At 41.4% G+C, this 19,860-nt stretch overlaps 1 protein-coding gene across 1 annotated transcript in view; it reads left to right on the top strand.

Moving 5' to 3' along the window:
• LOC117066081 (survival motor neuron protein-like) overlaps positions 1 to 16,903 on the top strand; it is a 34,550-nt gene extending 17,647 nt beyond the window's left edge. Inside the window, exons 3-8 of the mRNA XM_033181556.1 lie at positions 9,496 to 9,593; positions 12,043 to 12,162; positions 13,007 to 13,207; positions 13,364 to 13,516; positions 15,282 to 15,374; positions 16,685 to 16,903. Of these exons, the coding sequence (XP_033037447.1) occupies positions 9,496 to 9,593; positions 12,043 to 12,162; positions 13,007 to 13,207; positions 13,364 to 13,516; positions 15,282 to 15,374; positions 16,685 to 16,846 (827 nt within the window). The 3' untranslated portion in view covers positions 16,847 to 16,903. The remainder of the gene's footprint in view (positions 1 to 9,495; positions 9,594 to 12,042; positions 12,163 to 13,006; positions 13,208 to 13,363; positions 13,517 to 15,281; positions 15,375 to 16,684) is intronic.
• The last annotated feature ends 2,957 nt before the right edge of the window (positions 16,904 to 19,860 follow it).

The raw sequence follows: 19,860 nt of genomic DNA, 5'->3' as shown, positions 1-19,860 counted from the left end.
TGAACCCGAGAGGCGGAGCTTGCAGTGAGCTGAGATCTGGCCACTGCACTCCAGCCTGGGTGACAGAGCAAGACTCCGTCTCAAAGAAAAAAAAAAAAAAAAAGGAAGTGATAATAGATTGTGAGTCTGGTGACAAGATTCCACCCCCCTCGCACCCCCCCACCCCCCGAGACAGGGCCTTTTTCTTTTGCCCAGATGGGAGTGCAGTGGCGCGATCACGGCTCACTACAACCTCCTCCCAGGCTCAAGTGATTCTCCCACTTCAGCCTCTCAGGTAGCTGGAACTACAGGCACTGACCACCATGCCTGGCTACTTTTTGTCAGGATTTTCTTTTTTTTTTTTTTTTTTTTTGAGGCGGAGTCTCGCTCTGTCGCCCGGGCTGGAGTGCAGTGGCCGGATCTCAGCTCACTGCACGCTCCGCCTTCCGGGTTTACGCCATTCTCCTGCCTCAGCCTCCCGAGTAGCTGGGACTACAGACGCCCGCCACCTCGCCCGGCTAGCTTTTTTTGTATTTTTTTTTAGTAGAGACGGGGTTTCACCGTGTTAGCCAGGATGGTCTCGATCTCCTGACCTCGTGATCCGCTCGTCTCGGCCTCCCAAAGTGCTGGGATTACAGGCTTGAGCCACCGCGCCCGGCCCAGGATTTTCAAAGCTGGGAATTTTTAGAGGGGAATGGAGGAGAATAATCTGGAAGTGCAAGTAAGGAGCAGGGAAGATTTCTTTCCCACATCTCTGTTAGGTACCGTGATATGAAGAGTGTGGAGGAGAAAAGAGGAAACCATCTAACATTTGAGATGACTGCGAAGGAAAAGACATCCTCGGGGAGTTGAATTTTACTTAGAGCGAGAAATGAAGGGATGATTCAGAGGTTAAAGAGTGGGATTTTGTTATTTACTTAAGGGAGCACAGTGGAAGTTTCAGGAAGTGGTAGGAGAAGGTAGAAGATGGCAGGGTGTTGGGAATAATTTGAGAAATCTCAGCTGCTGGAAGTGACTGAGAATCAGATATAAAGGCAGTCCTGATGTTCTGTTCTGGGTGCCGTTGCTGTGTAACGAATCTGCCACAACTTAGTGGCTTGAAACAACAAAGAACATTTTATTATTTCTCATTGTTTCTGTGGGTCAGGAATTTGTGAGGGCCTTGCTGGGCAGTTTTCGTGCAGCTGTCTCGTGGTTGTGCCTACATAGTTGCTAGAGCTTCAGTAGCTGGGGACTGAGCAACTAGGGATTGGCGGGCTATCTCTTGTTTTCAAGTAGTCTCATGAAGATTTCTTTATGTGGTTTCAATGTGTGGGCTGGTTTGGATTTCCTTATAGCATAATGGCCTCAGTTGGATTGATGTTTTGTGAGCCTTCTCATCACTCCTTGTCCTGTCCCCAGACAACCACTGATCTACTTTCTGTCACCATAGATTAGCCTGCATTTTTAAGAATTTTATAAGCATGGAATGATAAGTACCTTTTTTGTCATGTTTCTTTTACTTAGCATAGCTATTTTGATTTTCATCCATTTTATTGCTGAGTAGTGTTCCATTGCATGTATATACTATACTGTATCCATCGCTTAGTTGTGAACATTTGGGCTTTTTCCAGTTTGGGACTGTTAACAAGTAGAACCACTGTGAATATTAGTGTATAAGACTTCGTACAGCCAAGGCTGGCAGATCACTTGAGCCCAGGAGTTTGAGACCAGCCTGGGAAAAATGGTGAAGCCCCTGTCTTTTTATTTTAAAATCAAAAATTAAAATTTTTTTATAAAAAAATTTTAAAAAGACTTTATATAGACATACGCTTTCATTTTTCTTGAGTAAATACTTAGGTCACAGGGTAGATGTATTTTTAAGTCTTTAAGGAGCTGTCAAACTCTTCTTCAAAGTGGTGGTTGCACCATTTTACTTTTGAATGTAACAGAGTTTAATTGAGCAAAGAACAATTCAAAAGTTAGACAGCCCCTAGAATAGGTTCAGAACAGCTCCCCCGTTTTGCATTTTTACCAGCAATGTATGAAAGTTCCATTTGCTCAGTGTCCCTGCAAACACTTGGTATGGTCAGTCTTTTTAATTTTAGGCATTATAATAGATGTAGTGGCGTCTTGTGATTTTAATTAGCGTTTCCTAATGACCAGTGCTGCTGTTGATCCTTTCATGAGCTTATTTGCCATCCGTATATCTTCTTTGGTGAAGTGTCTGTTCAAATCATTTGGGTTTTTTTTTTTTTTTTTTGAGACAGTGTCTTACTCTGTCACCTAGGCTGTTGTGCAGTGGTGCAATCACACAGCCTACTGCAGCCTCCACCTCCTGCGCACAATCTTCTTGCCTCAGCCTTCTGAGTAGCTGAAATTACAAGCACACACCACCATGCCTGGCTAATTTTTTTTTTTTTTTTTTTTTAGACACTTAGGTCTGTAATCCATTTTGAGGTAATTCTTATATATGGCTCAATGTAGGTGGAAATTTGGTGTGTTTTTGCATAAGGATTTCCAATAGTTTTACCATCATTTCTTGAAACTACTATGCTTTCTCTGTTAAACCACATTTGTAACTTTAGTTAAAATCAATCATAATATTACAGGGCTATTTCTGACTCTAAATTCTGTTACATTGTCTATTAGCCTATATTGATGTCAGTACTACACTTTTAATTACTATAGCTTCAGAGTATGTCTTGTAAACCAAAAATAAAATTATAGGGACCCCCCTGCACAACCAACTGAATGGACCCATCCTCTCAGCCAAGGGCATTCCAAAATTAACCTGAAAAACTAGTTCAAGCCATGATGGAAGGGGGAGTTGAACATGTCTCATCACACCCTCCTCCCCTTTTGGAATTACTGATAGAACAGACTCTTGAAGTCTGATAAGAAACATTTACAACCTACCCTCTCTGAAGCCTGCTACCTGGTAGCTTCATCTGCATGATAAAACCTTTGTCTCCACAACCCCTTATGGTAACCCAGACATTCCTTTCTGTTGATAATAACTCTTTCAAGTAGTGGCCAATTAGAAAATCTTTAAATCTTCCTATGAGGTAGAAACCTCCCTACCCCCACTTTGAGTTGTCCCGCCTTTAACAACAGAACTCATATACATCTTACATATATTGATTGGTGCTGCATGTCTCCCTAAAATGTGTAAAACAAAGCTGTACCCCACCACCTTGGGGACGTGTCATCAGGACCTCCTGAGGCTGTGTCATAGGTGCGTCTTTAACCTTGGCAAAATAAACTTTCTAAATTGATTGAAACCTGTCTCAGCTACTTTTGGTTTACAGTCTTAAAGTTAGGTAATGTAAATTGTCCAGCTTTGGTTTATTTGTGTCGTTAGTATTTCCACATAAATTTTAGAATCAGCTTTTCAATTTAATATACTACTTTTCTCGGCCGGGCGCGATGGCTCAAGCCTGTAATCCCAGCACTTTGGGAGGCCGAGACGGGTGGATCACGAGGTCAGCAGATCGAGACCATCCTGGCTAACATGGTGAAACCCCGTCTCTACTAAAAAATACAAAAAACTAGCCGGGCGAGGTGGCGGGCGCCTGTAGTCCCAGCTACTTGGGAGGCTGAGGCAGGAGAATGGCGTGAACCCGGGAGGCGGAGCTTGCAGTGAGCTGAGATCCGGCCACTGCACTCCAGCCTGGGCGGCAGAGCGAGACTCCGCCTCAAAAAAAAAAAAAAAAAAATATACTACTTTTCTCTTAGATCCACAATTAAATATATTTGATGCTAACAATTCTGGTTTTTTGTTTTTTTGTTTTTCTGAGACAGAGTTTCAGTCTTGTTGCCCAGGCTGGAGTGCAGTGGCGCGATCTTGGCTCATCACAACCTCCACCTCCTAGGTTAAAGCAGTTCTCCTGCCTCAGCCTCCCGAGTAGCTGGGATTACAGGCATGCACCACCACGCCCAGCTAATTTTGTATTTTTAGTAGAGATAGGGTTTCTCCATGTTTATCAGGCTGGTCTCGAACTCCTGACCTCAGGTGATCCACCCACTTCGGCCTCCCAAAGTGTTGGGATTACAGGCGTGAGCCACTGCATCTGGCCAGTTGTGTTATTTTTAAAACCCAAGTTTCCCTGGTCAATCTTGGTTGGATGAAGCTTATTTTCAGTAGATTGCCCTGGAAAGGCTAGTGAGTACAGTATTCTACATTTTAAACTTGTCTTAGTCTTGCTACTTCAAGACAGCTAGGCTGCATGTAAAATTCTTGGCTCATACTTTTTCCCCATAAATTTCTATGAGAAAGTCTAATGATAACTGATTTTTTTAATTTTGTAACTTAGTCTTTTTGCTTAGAGGCTCTGAGGATGGGAGGGGGTTCTTCCTCCCATACCTAGGAATTTTTCTTTTTTTTTAATTCCTGACCGCTAGACCACCAGGGAGATTGTTTTGTTTTTATTCTTCAGGGACCCCATGTGTACATATGTTAAATAAATACTGTTTACCAACTTATCAACCATTTTGCTTTTTATTTATTTTTATTCCTTTAGTTCTTTTTCATGCCTTTGCTTTAGTGCTCCTTAGGTTTTCAGTCAGATATATTTGTCCTTGGGTACCTTGTAATCAGTATTACTTTTTCTTCTGTCAGTTTGTTTTCTGTTCGTTTTGAAATTACTTGTTTCCTGGTCTGGCAATAACAGTTGAGATATGAGGAGTTTGAGTTGCCGTCTGTCTGTGTATCTTGCTTTTTTTTTTTTTTTTGAGACGGAGTCTCACTCTGTCGCGGGGGCTGGAGTGCAGTGGCCGGATCTCAGCTCACTGCAAGCTCCGCCTCCCGGGTTCACGCCATTCTCCTGCCTCAGCCTCCCAAGTAGCTGGGACTACAGGCGCCCGCCACCTCTCCCGACTAGTTTTTTGTATTTTTAGTAGAGACGGGGTTTCACCGTGTTAGCCAGGATGGTCTCGATCTCCTGACCTCGTGATCCACCCGTCTCGGCCTCCCAAAGTGCTGGGATTACAGGCTTGAGCCACCACGCCCAGCCTGCACTCTTCTATTGATATCACTGTCTTCTGATTCTGTGATTTCTTTATTTCTTCAGAACCACCCTTCATTTTCTACTGTTTGCTTCCTTTTTTTTTTTTTTTTTTTTTTGAGGTGGAGTCTCACTCTGTCACTCAGGCTGGAGTGCAGTGGTGTGATCTTGGCTCACTGCAACCTCTGCCTCCCGGGTTCCAGCAATTCTCCTGCCTCAGCCTCCCAAGTAGCTGTGACTACAGGTGCACACCACCATGCCCGGCTAAGTTTTGTATTTTTAATAGAGATGGGGTTTTGCTGCATTGGCAGGCTGGTCTCAAACTCCTGACCTCAAGTAATCCACCCACCTCTGCATCCCAAAGTGCTGGGATTACAGTCATGAGCGGCCGTGCCCGGCCTCCCCCGCCTACCTCCCCCCCCTTTTTTTTTTCAAGACAGAGATTACAGGTGTGAGCCACTGGACCCCAGCCTGTTTTTATTCCTTTTACCACATCTCCAAGGAACATCTTCCCTTCCAAGTGGGAATGTAACCTTTTTTTTTTTTTTTTTTTTTTTTGAGACGGAGTCTCGCTCTGTCGCCCAGGCTGGAGTGCAGGGGCCGGATCTCAGCTCACTGCAAGCTCCGCCTCCCGGGTTTACGCCATTCTCCTGCCTCAGCCTCCCGAGTAGCTGGGACTATAGGCGCCCGCCACCTCGCCCGGCTAGTTTTTTGTATTTTTTAGTAGAGACGGGGTTTCACCGGGTTAGCCAGGATGGTCTCGATCTCCTGACCTTGTGATCCGCCCGTCTCGGCCTCCCAAAGTGCTGGGATTACAGGCTTGAGCCACCGCGCCCGGCCGGAATGTAACCTTAAACAAGTCAGTTAACCTCTTTGTGATTACTTTTCTTATCTGCAAAGTGACTTAATGATTTTAAGTACTTTTTTTTTTTTTTTTAAGACAGGGTCTCACTCTGTCACCCTGGCTGGAGTGCAGTGGCATGATCTCTGATCTCCACTCACTGCAATCTCCTCTTCCCTGGTTCAAGCGGTCCTCCCACCTTAGCCTTCTGAATAGCTAGGACTACAGATATGAACCACCACACCCAGCTAATTTTTGTACTTTTTGTAGAGATGGGGTTTTCCCATATTGCCCAGGTTGGAATTATAAGTACTTTTTATCGTACAGCAAGATTGACAGTTTTATATTAGAACACGTTTATCTCTATATAATAGAGATTAACAGGAAAATGACAAGGCTGGGTGCGGTGGCTCATGCCAATAATCCCAGCACTTTGGGAGGCTGAGGTGGGAGGATCACTTAAGGTCAGGAGTTTGAGACCAGTCTTGCCAAGATGATGAAAGCCCATGTCTACTAAAAATACAGAAATTAGCCCAGCTTGATGGTGGGAGCCTGTAATCCCAGCTACTTGAGAGACTGAGGCACGAGAATCACTTGAACCTGGGCGGCAGAGGTTGCAGTGAGCTGAGATCGTGCCACTGCACTCCAGCCTGGGTGGCAGAGCGAGACTCTTGTCTCAAGAGAAAGCAAACAAATTAAAAAAAAAAAAAAAAAACAAGAAAATGACAAAAAGTAATATTACAACTCTGAATTTTATAACAGACTTTTTTGGAATTCATTGGCTAATACTGTACCAAATCCAAAATACTCTATAGTATACCAAATCCGACTCTACCTTATAGTATGAATTGGATTCTATCTGGACTTGTCTCACTGATCCCTCAAACAGTGTGTTTTATTTTTTATTGAAGTAAAAAAATTTGTCATTTTAGCCATTTTTAAGTATATAGTTCAGTAACATTAAGTATGTTCATGTTGTGCAATAGATCTTTGGAACTTTTTCGTCTTACATCCTGAAACTCTACATTAGCAAATCCCCATTTCTCCTTCCACCTAGCCCATGGTAATCATCATTCTTTCTAATTCGATAAATTTGACTATTTTACTTACCTCACATAAGTAAATTCTTTTTTTTTTTTTTTGAGACAGTCTTGCTTCGTTGCCTAGGCTGGAGTGCAGTGGCACGATCTCAGCTCACTCTAAGCTCTGCCTCCTGGGTTCACACCATTCTACTGCCTCAGCCTCCCAAATAGCTGGGACTACAGATGCCCACCACCACACCCTGCTAATTTTTTGTATTTTTAGTAGAGACAGGGTTTCACCGTGTTAGCCAGGCCAGGATGGTCTCAATCTCCTGACCTCGTGATCCACCCGCCTTAGTCTCCCAAAGTGCTGGGATTATAGGCATTAGCCACTGTGCCTGGCCTCACATAAGTAAATTCTTATAGTGTGTTTATTTTTGCTTCCATGCCTTTTTTGTTGTCCTTGTCCATGCTCTTACTTGGAATGCGTTCTATTTTGTCTACCTGTGCAAATCGTACTGGTTTTTTGGTTTTTTTCTCCACCCCCCCCCATTTGTTACCCAGGCTGGAGTGCAGCAGCACCGTCTCCACTCACTGCATCCTTGACTTCCTGGGCTCAAGTGACCCTCTCGCCTCAGCCCTGCAGGTGGCTGGGACTACAGGCGTGTGCCACCATGCCCAGCTAAATTTGTTTTTTGTTTGTTTGTTTTTGAGATGGAGTCTCACTCTGTCGCCCAGGCTGGAGTGCAGTGGCACAATCTCGGCTCACTGCAATCTCTGCCGCCTGGGTTCAAGCAATTTTCCTGCCTCAGCCTCCTGAGCAGCTGGAATTACAGGTGCCTGCCACCATGCCAGCTTATTTTTGTAGTTTTAGTAGAGATGAGGTTTCACCTTGTTGGCCATGCTGGTCTCGAACTCCTGACCTCGTGATCTGCCTGCCTCGACCTCCCAAAGTGCTGGAATTACAGGCGTGAGCCACCATACCCGGCCAAAATTTTTGTATTTTTAGTAGACACAAGGTTCTTACCCTGTTGCCTGGGCTGGTCTCGAACTCCTGAACTCAAGCAATTCACCTACCTTGGCCTCCCAGAATGCTGGGATTACAAGCCACTGTGCCCAGCCTAAATCCTGTTGGGTTTTTTTATTTTGTTTTGTTTTGTTCTGTTTGTTTTTGAGACAGAGTCTCGGTATGTCTCTCAGGCTGGAGAGCAGTGGCGCAATCTTGGCTCACTGCAACCTCCACCTCCCAGGTTCAAGTGATTCTCCTGCCTCAGCCTCCCAAGTACCTGGGATTACAGGCATGTGCTACCATGTCCAGCTAATTTTTGTATTTTTAGTAGAGACAGGGTTTCACCATGTTGGCCAGGCTGGTCTCGAACTCCTGACCTCGTGATCCGCCTACCTCGGCCACCCAAAGTGCTGGGATTACAGGCGTGAGTGGTTTTTATTTCTTAGGTCGGTTTCCTGCATATGATCTTTCAGTATACATTAGTTTCTTTCCTTTTTAATTAAAATACTGTTTGTATTTCACATTTTGATGTTTGTTCAGATTTGTTTTATATTGTTTTTTGTTTTGTCTTGTGTGATAGTCTTAAATCCCTAGTTAGATCATAACTGAACAGTAACATGTTTCTATATATTTCTCAGTGACTTGCACAGTGCTAGTAGTGCTAAAAAAGTATTTATTATTATTATTTTGTCGTCGTTGTTGTTGTTAGACAGGGTCTTGCTCTATCACCCAGGCTAGAGAGCAATGGGAAAATCATTGCTTACTGCAACCTCCAACAACTGGGCTCATGTAATTCTCCTGCCTCAGCCTCCCAATTAGCTGGGATTACAGGCATGAGCTACCATGTCTGGACAAAAATATTTCTAGGTGCGGTGGCTCATGCCTGTAATTCCCACACTTGGGAAGCCGAGTGAGGCTGGAGAATGACTTGAGCCTAGGAGTTCGAGACCAGCTTGGCTAAGATGGCGAGACCCCATCTCTAAAAAAATTTTAAAAACTAGCCAGGCATGGTGGCATGCACCTATATTCTCAGTGGGCTGAGGTGGAGGGTCGTTTGAACACAGGAATTTGAGGGGAGAAAAAAGGCAGAGAAAGAGAAAGAGAGAGAGAAGTGAAGAAAGGAAGGAGGGAGGGAGAGAAGAAAGAAACAAAATAAAGGAAAAGAAAGAAAGAAAACTGGTACCAGGAAAGCAGGAAAGGGAAATTGAAGTAAAAAATAATAATAAAAATAAAATGAAAATTGGTTAGTCACTATTAACAATTTTGTATCCTTATAATCTGGAAACATTATAATTTCAAAAGAAAAAATATTCTTTGGATCATAGGTTCTGAGGTCAGAACAGCTTTCCCAGAGTCTAGATGAAGTCAAGTTTTTTCTGATCTTAATTGAAATAAGTGTAGCTGGCCTTGAACAAATCTACTCATGGTCTATGGATAGGAATTAAATTGTAGGGGCATTCACTTTATGACATTCATTCTTAGAACATTTACCTATGTCCAGCTTTTGAAGTAAAGTCACATAACCTCTAAGCAGGTAAGTTTCCTGCGGCTTTATTTAGGATTTTAAATACTCATTTTCAGTTTAATTTGGTTATGTTTAGATTAAGATGACTGTTGGTACTAACATACATTTTCTGATTAAACCTATCTGAACATGAGTTGTTTTTATTTCTTACCCTTTCCAGAGCAATGATTCTGACATTTGGGATGATACAGCATTGATAAAAGCATATGATAAAGCTGTGGCTTCATTTAAGGTATGAAACGCTTACTTAGTCGTTTTCTTATTTTCTCTTGTTATTCATTTGGAAGGGAATTGGTAACATACAGTAAAGTGTTAAAGTACATGTTACTCAGTTTTCATTTTGAAGATTAGATGGTAATATGAGTTAGTTAAATCAGGTGATATCTTCCTTTAGAAGTTGATAGCTTATATATGTCATCCTTTTTATGAAGGCAATTTAAATAAAATTTAAAATATTTATTCCTACCTGGGTATGGTGGCTCACTCCTGTAATCTCAGCACTTTGAGAAGCCGAGGTGGGTGGATCACCTGAGGTCAGGAGTTCGAGACCAGCCTGGCCAACATGGTGAAACCCCATCTTTAATAAAAATACAAAAATTAGCCAAGCGTGGTGGCACGTGCCTGTAATCCCAGCTGCTTGGGACACTGAGGCAGGAGAATCACTTGAACCTGGGAGGCAGAGGTTGCAGTGAGCCAAGATCGCACCACTGCACTCCAGCCTGGGCGATAGAGTGAGACTCCATCGCAGAAAACAAAAAGTGTATTCCTTTTAGTATTTTTACATTGTATCAAACTATAGAATTCCTGTAATTGAGATTAACAGGAAAGGGACAACCTGGATTATAATTTTAAACATTTAACAAGCATTCAATAAAATAATGATGAAGATAAATAGCATTAGTATGGCAATTAATACTTGTAGCATGCTGACAGTACTCTATGTGCTTTGCATATATTAAATTAATCTAATCATCCCAAATCCTGTAAGTTGGGTATCAAGTCAGGTGTTCCTATTGGGTAGGAATATACAGTTCTTTTAGGAAGTGTAGTATGGTTCTGTGTCTCAAGACACTTATACAGTTGGCCAACATCATCACCTTCTCCATTCTCTGAGATATTTAGTCTCACTAAGCACTAAATAAGGGTCATCAATAGTCCAGGCTACCTTGAACAGAGCATATACTCATACAGTATATAAAGAGTACCAAGCATACAGAGTTGATGTCTTTCTCATAGTTACTCTTGTAACGTGAGCTAAGGATCAGACCTCTGTGTCACCTTTGTAACTAATTTCTAGATTTTTTTTTTTTTTTTGAGATGGGGTCTTGCCGTGTCACCCAGGCTAGAGTGTGTAGTGGCATGATCATGCCTCATTGGAGCATTCAACTCACGAGCTCAAACAATCCTCCTACCTCAGCTTCCTGAGTAGTTGGGACCACAGGTGTGTGCCATCACACCCAGCTCATTTTTGTTTTCTTTGTAGAGATGCAGTCTCACCCTGTTGCCCACGCTGGCCTGGAACTCCTGAGCTTAAAAGATCCCTCCGCCTCGACCTCCCAAAGTGCTGGGATTACAGGCATGAGCCAGTGCACCCGGCCTAGATTTTTAAATGTGCTTTCCAGTATACACTGAAACTAGAAGTCAACTAAAGAATTACCAAGAGAGTTCTATAAAATAGAGATTGAAATGGGGCTCAGTGTGGGGTGGGTTGGTTATATTTCAGGGAGATGTAATCTGAGTAAAGGAAGAAAAGAACTGATGCGGGAAAACGATTGTTTTAGTAGTGAGTTTGAGTATGAATTAAGTTGAGATTGAGTTTGAATTAAGTTGAGGTTGAATATGAATTAAGTTGAGGTTGAGTTTGAGGTATGAATTAAGATGTGAAACTGATCATTGGAAATGTTAGATTGAGAACAGTCAGAGCTGGATTAATAGCTTCATAAGTGTGTTTGCAGACTGTTGTAACTAAAGTAATAAGAATAGATGGCCTTGGCTGGGTGCGGTGGCTCATGCCTGTAATCCGAGCACTTTGGGAGGCCGAGGCAAGCAAACCACGAGGTCAGGAGTTCAAGACCAGCCTGGCCAACGTGGTGAAACCCCGTCTTTACTAAAGATACAAAAATTAGCTGGGCATGGTGGTACACACCTATAATCCCAGCTACTCAGGAGGCTGAGGCAGGGGAATCGCTTGAATCCAGGAGGCGGAGGTTGCAGTGAGCTGAGATCAGCGCGACTGCACTCCAGGCTGGTGACAGAGTGAGACTCTGTGTTTGAAAAAAAAAAAGATGGCCTTAAGCAAGTAAAGAAGGATGGCCAGCTCTTACTGGGAATGCCTAAATCTAAGGCTTGATCAGAAGTAATGAAACCATTGGGGCCCTACATTGCCATGACATCCAAGGGGCCATGAATATCAGGAAGGAAGATAATTAACAGGGTCTAATGTTACAGAGAGGTTGAGAGGAAGGAGATTTGATTAAAAGGGTCTTTAGAGCTGATACAATCAGATGTATGATGCCTTTAAGAGCAGTTTTTATAGTGTAGGGAGTGGTCAAAAGAGGAAATAGATGCTTTCTGAGGTGATGGAGCCTTGAGACTAGCTTATAATGGTAACTGGGTTGTGTTGTGACTTTTATTCTGTGCACCACCCTGTAACATATACATTTTTATTCCTATTTTCATAGCATGCTCTAAAGAATGGTGACATTTGTGAAACTTCAGGTAAACCAAAAACCACACCTAAAAGAAAACCTGCTAAGAAGAATAAAAGCCAAAAGAAGAATACTGCAGCTCCCTTAAAACAGGTTATTTTAAAATGTTGAGATTTAACTTCAAAGGATGTCTCGTTAGTCCTTATTTAATAGTGTAAAATGTCTTTAACTTAAGTGATTAGTACAGTGTTTATGTTGACACATAATTACACAACTTCAAAAACAACTATTACATTTTCTGTTATTTAGGAACATGCATGTTAGTCATGAAAGTGTAAAGAATTAGATGGGAATGATAAATGCTAAAATCAGGACATATGTTCCATTTGTGAGTGGAAGGCAGGGCAGAAGGTGCCGTTTGGGAGGAGTACCCAAGAGCCGTAAGCTGAATTGGCAGTGTTTTACATCTTAAGCTGAGAGATTTTTTTCCCCCTTTTGCTTCAAAAACCCTGAAACTATTAATTCCAAGGAACCCAGAAGTCTAGGTGGATTATTTCTGCTAGTTAAAAACAGTAGTCCTGAAAGCCGAATATTGTGGTGTCTTTTGAGGCAACTTTAGTTTCATCATTACCAAGGGGAAGAGAGCTGACAGTTGACGAGCACTTGGTCTAGGCCAGTCCAGAGTGCTGGGCACCCTATGCATTTTCTCTCCCTCCTGCTGTTCACCACAAATATGGGAGGTAGCTTATATTATAGCCATCTAATAAGATAGGGAAACTAAGACTCAAAGAGATTCAGAAACTTGTACATGATTATAAAAGCGAGAGAGTTGGAATTCAGATTTATGTATTTAGACCCCAAGCCTTTCTCATTACATTATTTTGCCTTCCAAGTCTCTACCCTCTATCCTTTGCCTCCACACTGATCAAAACAAGATGTTAGTTTGCCCTCTTCAAAAGAAATGTGTGCATGTATATATCTTTGATTTCTTTTGTAGTGGAAAGTTGGGGACAAATGTTCTGCCATTTGGTCAGAAGACGGTTACATTTACCCAGCTACCATTGCTTCAGTTGATTTTAAGAGAGAAACCTGTGTTGTGGTTTACACTGGATATGGAAATAGAGAGGAGCAAAATCTGTCCGATCTACTTTCCCCAATCTCTGAAGTAGCTAATAATATAGAACAGAATGCTCAAGAGGTAAGGATACAAAAAAAAAATTCAATTTCTTGAAGCAGAGACTAGATGAGAAACTGTTAAATAGTATATATAGTTGTCAGTTTGATCCACTGAGGCATTAATTTTTTCTTAATGACACCCTTATAACAAAAACCTGCATATTTTTTCTTTTTAAAGAATGAAAATGAAAGCCAAGTTTCAACAGATGAAAGTGAGAACTCCAGGTCTCCTGGAAGTAAATCAGATAACATCAAGTCCAAATCTGCTCCATGGAACTCTTTTCTCCCTCCACCACCCCCCATGCCAGGGCCAAGACTTGGACCAGGAAAGGTAAACCTTCTATGAAAGGTTTTCCAGAAAATAGTTAATATCGGGACATATAACCTCTCTGTTAACTAATTTGTAGCTCTCCCATGAAATTTTTGTAGCTTAAATACACAAGAATTTTTTGAAAAGGAAATAAGATGATGCAAAATAGTTAATTTTTTAAAAAAAGTTAGACACTGCAGTGGATGCAACAATGCTTTATATGAAAGATTTATCTGGTTACTTTTGTGGAGTATTAGGTATTAGACTGATAATTAGCACACTTACTTAAGTTAGAAAGTATAATCGTGGGCCAGATGCGGTGGCTCACGCCTGTAATCCCAGCACTTTGGAAGGCCAAGGCGGGCGGATCACGAGGTCAGGAGATGGAGACCATCCTGGCTAACACGGTGAAACCCCATCTTTAGTAAAAATACAAAAATATTAGCCAGGCATGGTGGCAGACACCTGTAGTCCCAGCTACTCGGGAGACTGAGGCAGGAGAATGGCGTTAACCTGGGAGGCAGAGCTTGCACTGAGTCAAGATCGTGCCACTGCACTCCAACCTGGATGACAGAACGAGACTCTGTCTCAAAAAAAAAGAAAGTGTAATAATAATTTATCATTAGCTGGATGATATGCTGTTGTTTCCCATGTCACCTGTATAAGATATGTAAAATAAGAACACGTTATTTACATCTAATACAGATAAAATCCTGAGGCGCTCTCAGATTGTTTTGTAGAGTTCAAATGTAAATATTGTTTTCATTTATGGTCGTTTTGGTTATAAGTAACAGAAATCAACTCTAAAAAGATTTTATTATAGGTTAGATTATGTCATGGAACCTGAGGGCTTGTCCCTTTCTAGTTCTTTTGTGTAAAGCAGTGATTTCTTCCATGGAGGGGATGGTATTTAGGCTTTTTTTTTTTTTTTTTTGAGATGGAGTCTTGCTCTTTTGCTCAGGCTGGAGTGCAGTGGCGCCATCTCGGCTCACTGCAACTTCCACCTCCTGGATTCAAGCGATTCTCCTGCCTCAGCCTCCTAAGTAGCTGAGATTAAAGGCACCCACCACTGCACCTGGCTAATTTTGTATTTTTAGTAGAGACGGGGTTTCACCATGTTGGCCAGGCTGCTCTTGAACTCCTGACCTCAAGTGATCTCCCCACCTTGGCCTTCCAAAATGCTAGGATTACAGGCGCCTGGCCTAGGCAATCATGTTTAAAAATCAAGCATGACTCATCAAAAGTTTTAAGATTTTCTGGGATAATGTTTTTATTGAGGCTTACATTATATTGTAGTTTTTTGACTCTAAAATGATGTACCCTCTTAGAATATATATATCATGCTTCATTGGTCTCAGGGGGCTGATTTTTATAAGGTGAGAGATTTGCTAGTTTTCACAGTATGTGCTCTAAGTTAGCATATATAGCTAAACAGGCTTTCATAAAAACATTATACAATTTAGTTAATGAAATTTGGGCTATAGTCTTTTATGATTGAAATAATTTTGCTGAATAGACTGTCTCTGATTTATTAGGTAATTACCACTCTTATTTTTTTTTTACTTCCTTAATGTCTACATAGAAGGGAAATGAGAAAAATCCAGAGGTTGTCATTTGACTTATGAGTCTGTTTGACTTCAGGATTTGGTACATGAAATTTAACTTAACCTTTTTGATATGTTACAAATATTCTGGGTAATTATTTTTATCCTTTTGGTTTTGAGTCCTTTTTATTCCTATCATATTGAAATTGGTAAGTTAATTTTCATTTGAATATTCCTTATAGCCAGGTCTAAAATTCAATGGCCCACCACCACCACCACCACCATCACCCCACTTACTATCATGCTGGCTGCCTCCATTTCCTTCTGGACCACCGGTAAGTAAAAAAGAGTATAGATTAGGTTTTGCTTTCATATACAATTTGATAATTAGCAGAATAGGATCGGAAAATGTCATTGTAGACCATCCCTTGGGCCAGATTCTAATGGGTAGAAATTTGAACTAAACCTCTGGGGTTTTTTTGTTTGTTTGTTTTTAATGCCTTTCTGTTACCCAAATGCAGTGCTCTTGTAGTCCCAACTCTAAGCTCTAGGTTGCCTGCTTCTTTCCTGGCAGAAGTTGGTATCTAGTCTATAGGGAGGTAGTTCCTGTTAGAAGGGATTTAATTATACCATATATAAGAGATTAGTGTTTGCCCTTCTAGGTATAGTTGGATGTTAGCTTTTGATGTAAACTGGATTTCTTTTTCTTTCTTTCTTTTTTTTTTTTTTTTTTTTTTTTTTGAGGCAGAGTTTTGCCCTTGTTGCCCAGGCTGGAGTGCAGTGGTGTGATCTCGGCTCACTGCAACCTCCGCCTCCTGGGTTCAAGCAATTCTCCTGCCTCAACCTCCCAAGTAGCTGGGATTATAGGCGCCTGCCACCACGCCCGGCTTATTTTTGTATTATTAGTAGAAATGGGGTTTCACCATGTTGGCCAGACTGGTCTTGAACTCCTGACCTTAGGTGATCTGCCCACCTTGGTCTCCCAAAGTGCTGGGATTACAGGCGTGATCTACCGCACCCAGCTGTAAACTGGATTTCTAATGTTAGATTTTTAGGTATTAACAATAGATACAACGATACTCTTTGGCATACTGTGTATTGGGATGGGGTTAGGACAGATGTTCTACCCAAGATGTTTGCTTAAAATGGCCCTTGAAATGGTATGTGAGCTGTGTGTGTGTGTGTGTATTAAGGAAAAGCATAAAGGTATTTATGCTTGACTTTTTTTTACTCATAGCTTCATAGTGGAACAGATATATAATCTAAATCAAAATGTTTAAATTTTTATGTCACTGTCTTTTGATCCTTGTTAAATTTAATTTTGTTGGTCTTTTGTTGTTATTGGTTGGCTTTCTCCAAATGCTAGCTATATTAAGAAATTTAAGGCCAGGTACAGTGGCTCATGCCTGTAATCCCAGCACTTTAGAAGGCCAAGGCAGGAGGATCACTTGAGCTCAGGAGTTTGAGACCAGTCTGGGCAGCATAGCAAGACCTCGTCTTTGTTTAGGGGGAAAAAAAAGAAATTTAAGTAGGAGATGATCTAAGCAAAGATACAATTAATATCCAGCATTCACTGTATAATATAAATCCCCAGACTTTACTTTTTTGTTTACTGGATATAAATAACATCTTTTTCTGTCTCCAGATAATTCCCCCACCACCTCCCATATGTCCAGATTCTCTTGAGGATGCTGATGCTTTGGGAAGTATGTTAATTTCGTGGTACATGAGTGGCTATCACACTGGCTATTATATGGTAAGTAATCACTCAGAATCTTTTCCTGACAATTTTTTTGTAGTTGTGTGACTTTGTTTTGTAAATTTGTAAAATACTACTTGCTTCTCTCTTTATATTCCTAAAAAAAAAATAATAATAAAGTACAACTATCTGTCTGAAGCTTAAATTACTCTTGCATTGTCCCTAAGTATAATTGTAGTTAATTTTTAAAAGCTTTCATGCTGCTGTTAGATTATTTTGATTATACATTTTTGAATTGAAGTTATACTTTTAATGTTTTAATCTCTGCTTTGATTTGAAATTGATTGTACGGGAATGGAAAAGATGGGATAATTTTTCGTAAAAGAAAAATGAAATTTTTATTTATTTATTTATTTATTTTTTGAGACGGAGTCTTGCTCTGTTGCCCAGGCTGGAGTGCAGTGGCACGATCTTGGCTCACTGCAGGCTCTGCCTCCCGGGTTCATGCCAGTCTCCTGCCTCAGCCTCCCAAGTAGCTGGGACTACAGGTGCCTGCCACCACACCCGGCTAATTTTTTGTATTTTTTAGTAGAGACAGGGTTTGACCATGTTAGCCAGGATGGTCGCAATCTCCTGACCTCATGATCCACCCACCTCGGCCTCCCAAGAAAAATGAAATTCTTCTTATGCACAAAGATCTGGGGTAATATGTACCACATGAACTTTGGGGAGTATGGCTTCAAACTTGTCACTTTATACATTAGTCTCTTACAGACATGTTCTATTGTGTTTTAGTCAAAACATTTAAAATTATTTTTAAAAGGAAGCTCATGTGCCCTGCTAAAATTATTATGTGATATTATAGGCACTTGAATTTTTAGTAAATTAATATAGAAGAAACAACTGACTTAAAGGTGTACGTTTGTAAATGTATCGTCTATGTGTGCCCCCTTTAATATTCTTATTTAAAAGTTAAGGCCGGGCATAATGGCTCATACCTATAATCCCAACACTTTGTGAGGCCGAGGCGGGCAGATCACTTGAGATCAGAAGTTCGAGACCAGCCTGGCCAGCATGATGAAACCCCGTCTCTACTAAAAATACCAAAAAAAATTTAGCTGGGCGTGGTGGCGCATGCCTGTAATCCCAGCTACTTGGGAGGCTGTGGCAGGAAAATTGCTTGAACCAGGGAGGCGGAGGTTGCGGTGAGTTGAGATTGTACCACTGCACTCTACCCTTGGTGACAGAGTACGACTCCATCTCAAAAAAAGAAAAAGGCCTGGCGCAGTGGCTCACACCTATAATCCCAGTACTTTGGGAGGTCGAGGCAGGTGGATCACTTGAGGTTAGGAGTTCAAGACCAGCCTGGACAACATGGTGACACCCCGTCTCTACTAAATACACAAAATTAGCCCAGTGTGGTAGCGGGCAGCTATAATCCCAGCTACTTGGGAGGCTGAGGCAGGAGAATCACTTGAACCTGAGAGCAGAGGTTGCAGTGAGCCAAGATCACACTGCTGCGTTCTAGCCTAGCCAACAGAGTGAGGATTTGAGGGGGAAAAAAAAAGAGTCACTCGTCAGTTGTTGTATAACCTTGGTATATTTGTATATATCATGAATTCTTCATTTTAATGACCAAAAAGTAACAAATCAACAGCTTGTAATTTGTTTTGAGATCAGTTGTGACTGTAATACTCTAAGCTTTTACGTTTTTTAAATCATGAAATAGTTGAAGAAAAAATATATAATGTAAATATAAAGTATTGGTATAATTTATGTTCTAAATAGCTTTCTTGAGATATAATTCACATGGTGTGCAGTTTACCTTTGAAAATATACAAGTTGACCGGACGCAGTGGCTCATGCCTCTAATCCGAGCACTTTGGGGGGCCAAGGCAGGCAGATCACGAGGTCAGGAGATCGAGACCATCCTGGCTAATACAGTGAAAATATCATCTCTACTAAATATACAAAAAAAACTAGCCAGGCGTGGTGGCGGGCGCCTTGTGTCCCAGCTACTCGGTAGGCTGAGGCAGGAGAATGGTGTGAACCCAGGAGGTGGAGCTTGCAGTGAGCCGAGATTACGCCACTGCACTCCACCCTGGGCAACAGAGCGAGACTCCGTCTCAAAAAATAAAATAAAATAAAAAAGAAAATATACAAGTCAGTGGTTTTGGTTTTCACAGTTATGCAACCATCACTACAATTTTAGAACATTTTCATCACCCCAAAAAGAAACCCTGTTACCTTCATTTTCCCCACCCCTAGGCAGTCAGTACGCTTTCTGTCTCTATGAATTTGTCTATTTTAGATATTATATATAAACGGAAGTGTATGATATGTGGTCTTTTGTGTCTGGCTTCTTTCACTTAGCTTACGATTTTCAAGATTCATCGATGCTGTAGCATGCATCAGTACTGCATTCCTTCGTATTGCTGAATATTCCATTGTTTGGTTATATCACGTTTTATCCATTCATCAGTTCGTGGACATTTAGGTTGTTTTTATTTTTGGGCTATAATGAATAATGTTGCTATGAACATTTGTTTGTGCTGTTTTTGTTTTTTGGTGTTTTGTTTTGTTTTGTTTTTTGAGACAGAGTCTTGTTCTGTCACCCAGACTGGAGTGCAGTGGTGTGATCTTGGCTCACTGCAAGCTCCGCCTCCCAGGTTCATGCCATTCTCCTACCTAAACCTCCCGAGTAGGTGGGACTATAGGCGCCCACCACCACACCTGGCTAATTTTTTTTTTTTTTTTTAGATGGGCTCTTGCTCTGTCACACAAACTGGAATGCAGTGCCATGATCATATCTCACTGCAGCCTCAAACTCCTGGGCTCAACAAGGCCCCTTCCCCACCATGCCCAGCCCAGAACATTTTCATTACCCAAAAAGAAACCCCATACCCATTAGAACTCCCTAATATCCTGTCGTCCCAGCTCCTGAGAACCACTAATTTACTTTCTATGGATTTGCCTATTCTGGACATTTTATATAAATGGAATTCTACAATATGTGGCCATTTATACCTGGATTCTTTTACTTAGCGTAGGTTTCTCAAGGTTCATCCATATTGAAGCCATATATCAGTACTTCGTATCTTTTGTTACTGAATAATATTTCG

The sequence above is a fragment of the Trachypithecus francoisi genome, unplaced genomic scaffold (assembly GCF_009764315.1).
Source record: "Trachypithecus francoisi isolate TF-2019V2 unplaced genomic scaffold, Tfra_2.0 Lachesis_group2, whole genome shotgun sequence".
Lineage (NCBI taxonomy): Eukaryota > Metazoa > Chordata > Mammalia > Primates > Cercopithecidae > Trachypithecus > Trachypithecus francoisi.
Note: the sequence above shows the minus strand (reverse complement) of the source record. Positions and strands in the feature narration are given on the sequence as shown.